The 12,819-nt window shown below is 48.6% G+C and overlaps 1 protein-coding gene across 1 annotated transcript; it reads left to right on the top strand.

The window, feature by feature from the left end:
* Nucleotides 1-1,614: 1,614 nt before the first annotated feature.
* stk17al (serine/threonine kinase 17a like) lies at nucleotides 1,615-11,373 on the top strand. Its single transcript, XM_037477063.2, has 7 exons — nucleotides 1,615-1,986; nucleotides 5,013-5,225; nucleotides 8,218-8,362; nucleotides 8,796-8,922; nucleotides 9,007-9,055; nucleotides 9,332-9,511; nucleotides 10,210-11,373. The coding sequence occupies exons 1-7, from the start codon at nucleotides 1,892-1,894 to the stop codon at nucleotides 10,505-10,507; spliced, it is 1,107 nt and encodes a 368-aa protein (XP_037332960.2). The 5' UTR covers nucleotides 1,615-1,891; the 3' UTR covers nucleotides 10,508-11,373.
* The last annotated feature ends 1,446 nt before the right edge of the window (nucleotides 11,374-12,819 follow it).

Genomic DNA, 12,819 nt, shown 5'->3' with positions numbered 1-12,819 from the left:
CATTAGGTCTCTGGGGCCCGGTAGAGCTCCCTCACTAACGTGGCTCCTCTGAACTCTGACCCCCGGGCTTTAATGGGAAGGCTGGCAGAGGAAAAGGGTCACGGCTTCGGCGTGGACTCGCTTCGACTTAAGGTAACAATTTGAGGGGGCGAAAAAAGGTTACGTAACCCTGTCGCCGGGCGCTAACGACCCCGGTGGGGCCTGAGGACAGGTTACGTTTACATCAGTTGCTCTCTCCATGGCAACAAAGTTAGCTTTGGTATGGTAAGATTTGACAAATCCTGCTCTGTATGCTAGATGTAGGGCATGTGACAAACGACTCGCAATGTGATCAGCGTGGGCCCTAAAAGCAGTACAGAGGGACCTGTCATCCCTCCCTGTTCTTCACTCCTTCCCTTCCCTCAAGGCAGCACAAAAACTCGTGTCCTCGTTTAGAAACATGACGTGTACGAGCTGGTATGAGTCTCTCCCTGCTTCAGGAAAATCGTGTAGCCAAGAAGAAAGGAGTGCTAAAGACAATACGCTAATAAGAAATAAGTAAATAAGAAACAAAGACTTCAGGCGTCTGGCTTCTTTGCCTCCACTGCCGCGTGATCACAACGACGCGTCGAATGAAGCAAAGGTCTCACAGGGTCTCCTTTGACGCAAGGCGTAAACTGAGGAAAAGAACAAACCACAGCTTCCACCAGCAGGACTTTATCTTGTGTGTGTGGCACTGTTTGCGCAGGGCCAGTCCCAGATGTCATCTTTCCAACAGCTTCACAGTTTCAGCACCAGCCTCTGGAGCTTAGGTGACACATTTCTCATGGAGCCCAGGTCATACCAATCTCTATTCCTCACCGGTCTGCCCTTCTGTTCTCTGCCCTGGATACAGAGTAAATGAGATGGTAACTTTTCTATTTCTGATTTCAATATAACAAAGCAATGTGAAAAAAACAAAACGTGTGACCTGTATATGATCCCCACCGAACTTTCCCTTCCAATCCGTCGCACATGCTGAGGAGCTGCCTGATGAAATGTTTAGAATTCCTCCTTGATGACGCGCTGTTCGATGAGCTGATCAACAACCTTCCCACAGCCTCTCCAGAAAGCTCTCGTGCCCAGAGGGCAGCTTCACACATCTTCCCCATGAGCGGGTTAGAGTGTGAGAACATACCTCACCTGTAGCGCAGCCAGGACCAGGTATGCAAGCACGAAAGCAAATTCCGACAATGAGGAAACAAGCGTGACATTTTTGCAGTATGAACCGTTTGTACAGTCAATGTGTCAATAACACCTCGCAATAACATTTGAACTACTTGCCTACTTTGTTGAGCTAAAGAACATCACAATACTGCTGTCAATTAAACGCACTTAAATTAGTTTGACCTCCTACATGATGACATTGTTATGTGTGTGTGTAATGTTTATTGATTACCATCACGGCGGTAGTTGAAGTCATTAAAACTATTCAACTGAAACCAGTGGCTGAAGTCATTGTTAGTGTTTGTGTACTGATAAGCTGCTGTCACATGAACGCGCCGCTCTGCCAGCTGACTTGCGCCTCCTCTTCAGCCCTTTCATTGGCTTTCTACTGCGCAGCGTCAGTGCGGGGGAGGAGAGGGGAGGAGGGAGGAGGAGGTAGGAGGCTGCCGGTACAGACTGGGAGTTTATTGTGAGGAATGTGTAGTAGCACTCAAACTAATTTACCGCACCGACTGCGCCGCACTCCCCGCAGGGCTTCATCCTCTTGTTTCGGGTGCAAACGCGCGCGCACTGGATTACCTGGACGTCGGCTCCATAAAACGACTTTTATCATGCGCGTGCTTGCATGAGGAAGACAGAACGCCGTCTCTTTCGCGTGTCTTCAGAAGAAGAAATACTTTAAATTCAAGCGCGAGACCCCGCAAAGATGAGCACGAACGGAATGGTGACGAAAATCCACACGAGGATAAGAGCTGAGCCTTTCACAGCCAACTACGAGCTGGTTGGCCGAGAGCTGGGCAGGTGAGCTGCTTTGATGTACACCTGGCGTCACGGAGACAGCGACCCGCGGGCTCGCGTTGCTCGCGTGCTGCTGCGATTCGCCGCACTGTGTTGATGCGCTTATGTAAAGCTGGTAATCGTGTTAAGATTGACTCTCCGCGCGGGTAAGTGGGAAGCGCTTCACATTTTGGACCATTGCAATCCGGCAACCCATCCCCACTCCAGAGGGTGACGCGCTTTGGCACGCGCAATGGCAACGTTTGGAAATACTTTGTGAACCTTTTGGACCATGTGATCATTTCCACTTGAATAAAATGCGGGCATAATCCGATGAATGTAGATGCTGAAGCCTAAACAGTGTTTTTTTCCGGTTGGAGGGGTTTCAACACACTGTTCTTTGTTTGACATCTAAACCCTGCACTGTTGTTTCATTCGGTGCCCACTTGTGTAGTCTAGGAGCTTTTAGTTGCATGTGGTGGTTAAAATGTAAACTTCCCCAAACATCACAAGCTGAATTTCAGAATCCGTCTGGGGTCGCACTAAAGGTCACATGGGTAGGGTGGCGAGATAATAGTCCGTACCTCGGCCCGTGTCTGACAACACTGTTTGCTGAGAGCCTGTCTCTCTTGTCTCGTACCATTTCCCTTATGGGTCTCATTAGAAGACTCACCGATGGGTGGATTCCAGTAACGGCAGTGGACGTGTGGATTCCCTAATGTCTCAGACCTCAAAAGGCCTTCTCGGGTGTGATTACCGTTAACCTCCATAACTCTTCATTTTTATGCTGCTAGTCTGCTGCTCTGCAGGGAGTGGTGGGACAGCAAAGGGTCAGTTGGTAGAAGCCCGTTTTCCCTGTCACACACCCTCAGACATCCTGGGACAACAGCCAAGACCTCTGGAGGGGAGTTGGCTTGAGGCTCTCAGCCTCCCAATGCCCCTTCTTCCTCCTCTCGCCCCTCCATCCTCCTCCTCTTCCCATGAGTCCGACCCAACAGCATCCTGGGATCAGGTCTCATAATCGCATTAGGTGCAGGAATGTGTGCCGGAAGATCAGTCTGTACATTAGGAGGCCTGCTGACCGTGTTAGCAGCTCGCAGGTGACGGAGCTGAATTCTTTTCTTCAGCGGTTCCGACTCATTGGTCCGCATTCCCCAAACCTTTCATCATCACGCTATGGTTATTTCACTTGTGGTCCCCTCCAGAGCTAGGGCTCGAAACACGGTGTGACCAAGTGAAAAGCGGAAAGAGGAAGTAACGTTGTGTGTGTGTGAATACGGAGAACGAGAGCTGTGGGGGCTGTCATTTCTCATCGCACTTCAGACTTCAGTCAGAGGCCCGCTGGCAGGAAACCGGCTTCTCAATCAAATTATCACCATCTGCAGTGGTGGCGAGGAGTTTGTTTAATGTGCCGCAGTAAAGTTGATGAGTGAGGACCGACTGGTTTCAGGCAGAATGTAGAGAGGACAACCCCGCAAATGAGCTATTTGGTTCTGCTGTAGAGTCACACGGGATGTTTGTCAAAGTGGTTTTTCTACGGTGTAAAGCTGTGTGATTCAATGCAAAAGAACATCACACTGACACGCTGGGATGTTGTGTGTAACCACGAGATTTAGTGCATCTTGTGTGTAACCAGGAGATTTAGTGCATCTGCCCAGTGACACGGCAGTGTGAACGCAGCCGGCTGGAAGATGGCCTCGTCTTCTGACCTTTGACCCTTTGAAACGGCCCCCCGTTGGTCCTTTTCACGGCCGGCGATCATTCCTTTTCACTCCGTATGTCGTTCCCAGCCCACAGAGAGCTGCTCTGAACTTGGCTAATTAAGGCTGAAAAGCCTCTGACGAGTTTTGCCTTTTCCCTCTGAACAATGAGCCGTCGCCATTCTGCGAGACTGTGGTGGGGGCTTTGGGAAGGGGGGGGAACAGTCCTCAGAGTGGCCGGGGCGGTAGCCAAAACGGAACCAAACTCTGTGGAGGCCCGTTGCTGATTGGTCGTGGGCTTGGAGCACAATGCTTTGTGGGATAGCGACCGGCACCACGCTGACGGCCCGCTTCATTGAGATTCAGTTCACAGTCCTCTTTGCAGCAGCCCGTTGAAACACTGGAACGTTCGGCTGCAACTCGAAGCTGAGGTTTCGGTCTCCATTTTAGCCTTCTGCCGAGACCTGACTGCAGCAGTGGTGACCCCCACCCTGCCTGGCCTGCCCAGCAGCGGTCTTGTGGGTGGTCCTGGTCTCGGGGCTGTAGTATAAATGCCGACTGGTCAGCTTTTGTGCGATTGTCAAAGGAGAAGCGGTCTCAGGCCGCGGGTCCGGCGGCCGGAGGTGTCAACGCGGTCCCATTTGTCCCTGCTGCTGTCAGCTGTGAAGAAAGAGAAGTGGACACGGTCTCATTATCCCCCTGGGAGGGGAGGGGGGGGGCTGATTGTCCACTCGACACTGCGAGGCAATTCTACACGTATCGGACATCCTGCCCACACCCACGTCTGACCTCTTTACGCCTGCCATGAATCCATCATTGTACATGCATTTAAAAAAAAGAGCTTGGTGGAGATTACTTTGTTAAAGTTGATGGTCTTTTTCCTTTCACAAATAATGTCACACCCGGTAACCGAGGCGTTGTTATCTCTTGGATTGCTTTGCTTGACCGCAGCCTTATCTGCCCCCTCTGTCAGACCCCTCCCGATGGCTTGAGGAGTGCATCTAAGGACGCACCCGACATCAGAGCGCAAATTCAAATGATGCCAGTAGACCTTCTTATCTGCGAACGGTTCTTTTGACCTCGCCTACAGTGTTGCACTCGTGGCCGGCTGGCGGGCTTTTCCTTCAATGCCTTGCACTGTAATCTGGGTTTTCGCCTCATGGCAGTTTAACTGTCATGAGTCGGTTCAGTAATTTTAGCCTTTCATACGCTACAAAGAGCGGAATATCTAAACCACATATATGCGAAAAAGCCAGTAATGTGGTTCTGATTCTTATTCTGCCTCTCGACTCACCCCCCCCCCCCCTCTCCTCCTCCTCCTCTTTTTTTTTTTTCTTTCTTTTCTCCCAGGGGAAAGTTTGCGGTGGTAAAAAAGTGCATCGAGAAGGCAACCGGGAAGCAGTGCGCCGCGAAGTTCCTCCGAAAGCGACGGAAGGGCGCGGACTGCCGCAAGGATATCTTAAACGAGATCGCCGTGCTGGAGTCGGCCAAAGCAAACCCCTACGTGGTGGCCCTGTACGAGGTCTACGAAACCAACGCCGAAATCATCCTCGTTCTGGAGTGGTAAGACGACACTAGACGTTGCACGTTCAACACAAACGGTCACTCAAATCCCTGAAGAGTTCCCGAGCTCCACATTTGAGCAGCTGTCCTGTCACTCCAAACTCTCAAGCCCACTCACTGGACTTTCTATGAGAGTTGTAATGTGCATAAAATGTGCCCCGTGCTCTTTTTGATGACACCAAATTGGCTTATAGAAAACCCTTATACATATTTAGTCATTTCCACCAAACAGGCATCAACAAAACCTCAGTTCCAATGAAACACCCTGTAGGTTGCATGACGGTAATGCCACTGCTTTGGGGTTTTCATGTGAATTGTCAGCTTTGTTTTGCAGTGTGTCGGCCCTGTGTTGAGTTACGTGCTGGGGTCTGAGAGCACAGCTGCAACTCACTCACTGCAAGTCTTTCTCACCTCAAAGAAAAGCACAACCCCCCCCCCCCCACACACACACACACACGCACACACGTGTGAAATGCACAGCTCTTGCTCTATCGTAACACGACCTCAGCCTTAAATGGAAATGTCTCTCTCTGTGGTTAGCTGCTCATCTCGCTGCGGCCTCAGCGCCTCGGTTTCTTGTTTTGCCAAACGGCTGTTAAGAAACTGTCACTTAAAACACCGTGTGAAAGCTACGACGCGCTGCTCCGTACTCCAGACTCGACGCGCAGATGAAGTTCGGTGACCCTGGTGAGCTCAGCCCGTCTGGTCTGCTGTGGCTCTGCGTTGAGTGACACCCTCCCTGTCCAGTCAGTGCTATCTGACCGCTCTAATGACAGCCTCTAATTAGGATCGTAATGACAACGTGGGGCAATTACGCTCGAGCCACGTCCCTCAGGCAGGAAGCCCCCCCCCCCACCCTTAGCCAGTCCTCCGTAGTCAATCCCAGACATGGAATGCCTCCTCGGAACAAAGGTCTCTCTCTGTGGGGTGGGGGGGGGGGGGTCTGTATGTTTGACCTCTGACTGAAGTGTGAAAGGGGAAGTAGCACCACGGTTCACCCCTACATGCCTGCAGAGAAAACACAGCAGGAGGTCAGTTCCCTCTTTTGGCGGAGCTGCTCGCTCTCTGAGCGTACATGCGCAGTGTCTAATAACTTAAAGAGCTAGGTTTTTATTTTTTTTTAAATGCCAGCTCGTGCTTTTTATTTCTTTTTATCTCAAATGCTGCGGTGACCCTCGAGCGAGACCATTGGCCCCCGGAAAGCTGCCGCTTCAAACTGTCTGACCTCGTTTACAAAAAATTCTAACCATTTTCCATTTCTTGTCGGTTGCAGCATGTAAGGCTCCCTAAAGTAGGACACACCACAACTGGGGTATAAACCGTTGTTATACACACCAGTTCACACACACACACACGCACACACTCTTCGTGTTGCTGAAACCACAAAAGAAGCTGGATGTTGAATTCAAGTCATTTCAGAGAGCTGCAGTGTGCGTCAGTACCAGAGAAAACCACAGAGTAATGACTAGTTCACTTTGATGAAAAATGAAGGTGCATTACTTTTTAGCTTTTTTTTTTTTGTACAGTAACTATGCTTTTCTGGAGCGTCCCTTCCCTATGACACTGATCCAGAAAGCACAGTCTTCAATTTCCTGCTGTTAAAGGAAAGTGTGCTGTTAAAGTGATTCAGCCAAGAAGGGTTTTCGTGACCAATCAACTTCTACTTTGGAACTAAAAAGGAGGTTGATGGTTTGCTGCTTTTGAAACATTTAATATTTTCCCAGCTCAAATGGTCATTGAGCTCCTCCTCGTGTGTGTGTGTGTGTGTGTACGCACGCACAGTCTGTTGAATTTTAACAAGATGGCCTTTATCAAGATTAAAAAAAACCTTCAAGGGCACTCTGTTGACAGCTTAATGAAGCTTTTAAAACACGTTGTTCTGGCACGCAATGAATTGTTTGGACAGGTTGGGTAATAGCACAAAGTTCGGTTGACTGATTCAAGTTCAGGTTTAATGTAACACCAAGATAGCGCAGTTTTCAACTTCCTCATTTCCTCTCCGCAATGAAAACCCTCCCTGCCTTGCTCGCACTTAATTTACACATGTAAATGAAAAAAGGAAAATTATAAACTGATCCACATGCACCCCCCCACAAAAACATGAGTTGTTTTCACAGCTGAGGATAGTAGTAGAGGAGGGCTGGTTATGTAACGGTTGTTCTCAGGGCCTGCTCACAGAAATGCCCTCTGAAGATAAGACGTGTGGCATCTAAATCCTCCGCACATGCGGATGAAGTGTCTGCTTCAGGTATCGATCTGACTGATGGAGCGTCCAACGTGAATCCACCATGTCTGCCCTTCACGTCACTTTGCTACACAAAGCGCAGCAAGACCAGGCAGCGCTATTTCTTTCCACAAAAAATGTGAGAAGTTCCCATTGAGTTGCTTGATTACCGACCCGACTGCTGTGGCCAATTGATAGTTTTAAATCCCATTTTACTTTTTAAGTAAATGTTTTGTGGAGTTACCCAGTGTTTTGTCTCCGTTTCCCCCTCCTGGTTGGATTTATTGAGTCAACCCGCAGTATATCAGGCTGTGCAGCCTTGTCTGCATCAGCTGTACGCTGATATGATCGTTCTTATCTCCAGTAGAATTCCTGCTAATGGACAGGTACATGCTGGAATTTTAAAATGATATTTACTCCGATTGGACTCTCATGCAATGTGTGGATGTGGATGGACTTTGTTCCTCCGAGCCAAAGTACACCAACGGGGAGACGTGGTGTCATGGGAGTTTAAAAAAATTACTTTAACGGTTTATTTCCTAAGATCGCACGAACAGGACAAGTTGGAATTTTCTATTGTGAGCTAGTGTGACTCAAGCTGAAAGGGAAGGGTGTACAGTTTTAAGGTGCAATTTATTATAACGAGTGCATAATCCAAAATGGAAGCAAGCCAAACTGAACTCCACAGGCGCGGCTCCTTTCCCCTCCACCCACCCATCCTCTCCTTGATTTGTTTTCTCAGTTTTCCTTCCTGTGCTCTCCTTGCAGCGCCGCCGGTGGCGAAATCTTCAACCAATGTGTTGCCGATAACGACGAGGCCTTCACCGAGAAAGATGTAATCCGGCTGGCCAAGCAGATCCTGACGGGCGTGGCCTTCCTGCATCGGAACAATGTGGTGCATTTGGATCTGAAGGTGAGTCCACTGAAGGACTGCATGTCCTTAAAGGGTGTTCAATTCCCCCGAGTGGCAGCCTAATGGAGGCTCAACTCATTCACTGTGGCGAGACCTCGATCCCACGAGGAATCGGTCAATGAAGACGCCTGAGAAGGAGCTGTCGTGTTTTTTATCGATTGGCCCCCTGGGGCCCCCGTTGCATCTCGCAGATGAACCATGTATCAGCTTTCTCAACACGCGTTTTGCGAGTCTCGACCACACGCACTTCAGTACCTGCTCACACAAACCAATGGAGTGCGTCCCACCTGCTCGCCGTGGCATCTCATTGGCTTGGAGGATGATCTCCGAGGAGCAGCTAGACGCTAACTCCCAGTTACCTTAACAGCTTTGACTCATTCGCACTGCCGCGTTATTGATGAGCTCATTGTGTACCCCCCCCCCCCCCCTCCAGCCCCAGAACATCTTGCTGACCAGTGCCAGACCACTGGGGGACATTCGCATTGTGGACTTTGGCTTGTCCAGACGCATGGACAACCTCACAGAGGTCAGGGAGATCCTGGGTACCCCCGAGTACGTCGGTGAGTCTCGAATACCCACAATCCCCTTTCAACGTGAGTGCCATTTGTCAAGACTAACCGGGGCCATGTGTTTCTCTCCTGCAGCGCCAGAGATCCTGAACTATGAACCCATCAGCACTGCGACAGACATGTGGTAAGTGCGCTGCTGTGGTTAATGTGACCATTTAGACTACTTTGCTCTGGTTCACATCTGAGAAAGGGAAGACTTATTACAGACATTGACGTCATGTCCCGCCTGTGCCGTGGACAGGTCTAGACCTTTTGACCACAAGATCATCTTTCCGTCATTGTAGTTAATTCATCACTGACCGCGGAAGACAGACTAATGTGTCCCAAAACGTATTGCGTAACCACCGACATGACAAACTGCCTGGTAACTTCCTTCCCTCTGTGCCTCCCCATCTGCCAGGAGTATCGGGGTCCTGACCTACGTCATGCTGACGGGCGAGTCTCCCTTCCTGGGTGACGGGAAGCAGGAGACATTCCTCAACATCTCCCAAATCAACGTTGACTACTCGCAGGACACGTTCGAGGGGATCTCCTCGCTGGCCGTTGACTTCATCGGTACCTTGTTGGTTAAAAACCCCAGGTGAGCCAGTTCACTGCGACGATGGCGATGTGATCGGGGGGGTTCTCATTAGGGCTCAAAAGACTCAAAAGGTTCTGTGAGCATCGCTTTCAGTTGATTTTTCTCACCGAGGATGTGAGTCAAGTTCACACCGGCACGGAAGTGCATCCGCATGTGTGTAAGCGAGTGCATGTGGTTAGAAGATTAGCGTCACTTCAGCGAAATCGTTGTTTCCTGTTTTGCTTTAGGTAACTGTAAACTCACCTCGTTTGATAAAAAAAAAAAAAAGTTTTATGTTTTGTGTGTCATTTCAACAGCAGAAAAGTTCAAATGAGAAGGTTTTTCATGGGAACCTTTGCAACCAAATTTCAGAATAACTCCTAAGACCTCCGAAGACCTAATTCTGATTGCGGTTCCGACACATTGACGCCACACATTTATTGATGAAAAGTAGCACGTCCACAGCCCGACTGGTTTAACTTCAATAGATTACTGGTGCCCTTGGAAAAAGTGGAAGATTCCTCAGCGCTCGAGTAACCGTGGGAGACTAAAAGTGCTTTTCTTTGTGGTTTTCCATGCTGAATATTTAAAGGGGAATATGGCCCGACGTCAGCGAGCCATCAGATGGAGTGAATCCAGGGGAGTCCGTCGGTTGTGTGAACTCTCCGACTCACCAGCGCTGTTATTGTCTTTGTGTGTGTGTGTGTGTGTGTGCACAGGAAGAGAGCCACGGCAGAAGAGTGCCTCGACCACCCCTGGCTGAACTCGCTCCCCCACCCGCACCCGCACCCGCACCCGCACCTCCACACCCGGTCGGGCTCCTCCGTGGACGAGCCGGAGACGAGCCAGTCGGAGTCGGAGCCCGAGAGCCCGGCTCCCTGCCCCGAGCTGGACCTGATCGGCTCGTACCTGGCGTGCCCGGGCCAGGGCGGGCTGAAGACGGGCCGCGACGCCTTCTCCTTCGGCGAGCCGCCCTTCCCCACGCGGCCTGAGATCAAGCAGGAGCTCATCTGCTGAACGGCGTTTCGGCAGGTGCGGGGGGGGGGGAGGGGGAGGGCGGAGGGAAGAGACGGAGTGGAGTCGAGCTCCGCGGAGCAGACGCTCCGAGCTGGTGAGCCCGCAGCTTCGTGGGCTCCCACCTGACACCGGGCCGTTGCCGTAGGGACGCTGTACGCCCGCTGATGGCGGCTTCAACTGCTGTGATGCTGGCTTGTGTGGAGCCGTCTGCACGTGTTTAGAATGAATGGCCGCTTATCCGTGCTGATTTAGGATTGTACCGAAGCGATGCGCGAGGAGGAGGAGGGATGCAGGAGGAAAAGAGGCGAGGAGTTTTTTCGCAGGAGCGCAATGCTGCCTTTAAAAGTGTCTGCGCCGGGCGTAATGCGCGCTAGATTCCCCCCCCCCCCTCTGCACGCACTGGTTTCTTCTTTCTATCCTATTAGCCTTTGGAGGTTCAGCGAGAAGGCCGCCTCGGGTTCAATGACTTCACTCACTGTGTGCTCGCATCAAAACAAGTTCTTCTTCGACCGACCCAGACAAACCTTCTGTGATGAGTTTTGTTAGAAGATTTAAAGGGGTTTAACACATGGTTGTGCTTAGCTAGAGAGTTAAAGCAAAGGACTACTCCACTGTTTAATTTATGACTGTTTTTCATGCCACTTCACCCCCAAAAGACACAAAGCCACATCAATCTTCTTCTTTTTTTTTTTTTAGGACAATCTGAAGCACTTTTTATTTTCCTATTGGACATGTTATGTTATAGTTAAAAACCAAAGGCTCTTCAAGCACAGTCGTCTGTCGGCACAATGAACTGTACATGTTAACCATTTCCCACAATCTACTGTCATATTATCTTTATTCACAAAGTGCCACTATTTTTTTTTTTCAACCTCACTGTTAATATTGAAGTTTTGTATTGCTTTGTTTGCCATTGCACAAGTTGCACAAGTTTTTTCTTTCTTTTTGTACTTAACTGCAAGGTTGCCACAAGATTATAGGGCTTAAAATATTGTGAAAACATCTGTTTTGGAAAGAAGGCCGTGGTTGAATTTGTGGTTCACTCCAGATTTGTATAAATATGTGATGTTTGCCTTCAAATGCTCGGGAGCAAAGAAATTGGAAGAAATTTCTCAAACAAGTACTGAAATGTATATTGTGAGTTAGTATTATTATTAGTAAAATAATAGTTTTCGTTTTGTTTACGTCTTTAAATATGAATCATTATCATTTTGTACGTTAACTTTAACCTTTTCCTGTCTTCAGGCCGGTTTGCACTTGTCCTTCTGGACGCTTTGTCGAAATGAATTGATGTTGATGGCATGCATAACAAAATGTAACAAATAAAAAAAAAACAGGTTCATTTTGTATCAAACTTTTTTGCATTTTTCTTTTTTTTTAAATAACATTTTTATTATAAAATGTTAACAATACAGCACTACTTATTCCAAAGCAGTTAACATAGCTCATTATTTTCAGATGTCATTTAAGGGGTTGGTTTCATGCAAACTGAACAAAAGATGGGAAAAAAAAATCACAAAACTGATCGGGTTATTTTCATCCAATTTTATGGACTGATTGCCATAACGTTTTGTAGACATTCATGTTTCTCAGATGATGTCCATGACTTTGGACGACTTTTCTTCTAGTCCCTCAAAGGATGTGCAAAACATTGGACATCTGCATCAGGTTTTGCTTCTCAAACTAAACTCCAACACAAGCATTATACCGGCTAAACATTATCATGTTGCCATGCAGGTGTTAGCAGTTAGCTGTGCCTGATAACAGTTTCAACATGGGATAGTTTAGTCCTGCCTACAAGTGGAATACACCAAAAATCCTTCTGTGCTTTCATAGATGGGGAAAAAAGTGAATTACAGAGATAGATAATTCACTGCCATGCAGTTTTTTGTGCTAACTTCTAAAGATTATCTTAAAGAGGACAATTGGACTTAATTATATTGTGACCTTTTTATATTGAAACAACCAATAATGTTTTTTAATGCATCTTTTGCATCATCCCAGCACATTTCTCATCATGTCTTTTTGTTTGTTTCGTGTGCGTCATTAACCTGAGTAACTTGTCTGGAGAAAAAGCAGGTCTCATACCGAAACAGATTACCCACGTGTGGACCACATGACACGTGAGGCATCTGCTTTTCCTCTCAGCGTGTCTATTTAGAGAAACCGAGTATCATAAAGAAAATACAAGTCCTTCTTTCGACCCCGTCCTCCATAAATATCCAAAAGACTCTCTGAACAGGAAATGCCAGCATCCTGGGAAGAGGAACACGAGAGTAATGCTTTCCACGAGTCTCTTTCCCTCTCTTGCA

Source organism: Pungitius pungitius, chromosome 12, assembly GCF_949316345.1.
Source record: "Pungitius pungitius chromosome 12, fPunPun2.1, whole genome shotgun sequence".
Taxonomy (NCBI): Eukaryota; Metazoa; Chordata; class Actinopteri; order Perciformes; family Gasterosteidae; genus Pungitius; species Pungitius pungitius.
Note: the sequence above shows the minus strand (reverse complement) of the source record. Positions and strands in the feature narration are given on the sequence as shown.

What these genes read in the sequence shown, in the direction of transcription:
- stk17al (XM_037477063.2), top strand. Translation starts at nt 1,892, where the DNA reads ATGAGCACGAACGGAATGGTGACGAAAATCCACACGAGGATAAGAGCT. An exon ending in AGCACTGCGACAGACATGTG is followed by an intron (nt 9,056 to 9,331) that starts GTAAGTGCGCTG and finishes CCCATCTGCCAG; the next exon opens with GAGTATCGGGGTCCTGACCT. An exon ending in TTGTTGGTTAAAAACCCCAG is followed by an intron (nt 9,512 to 10,209) that starts GTGAGCCAGTTC and finishes GTGTGTGCACAG; the next exon opens with GAAGAGAGCCACGGCAGAAG.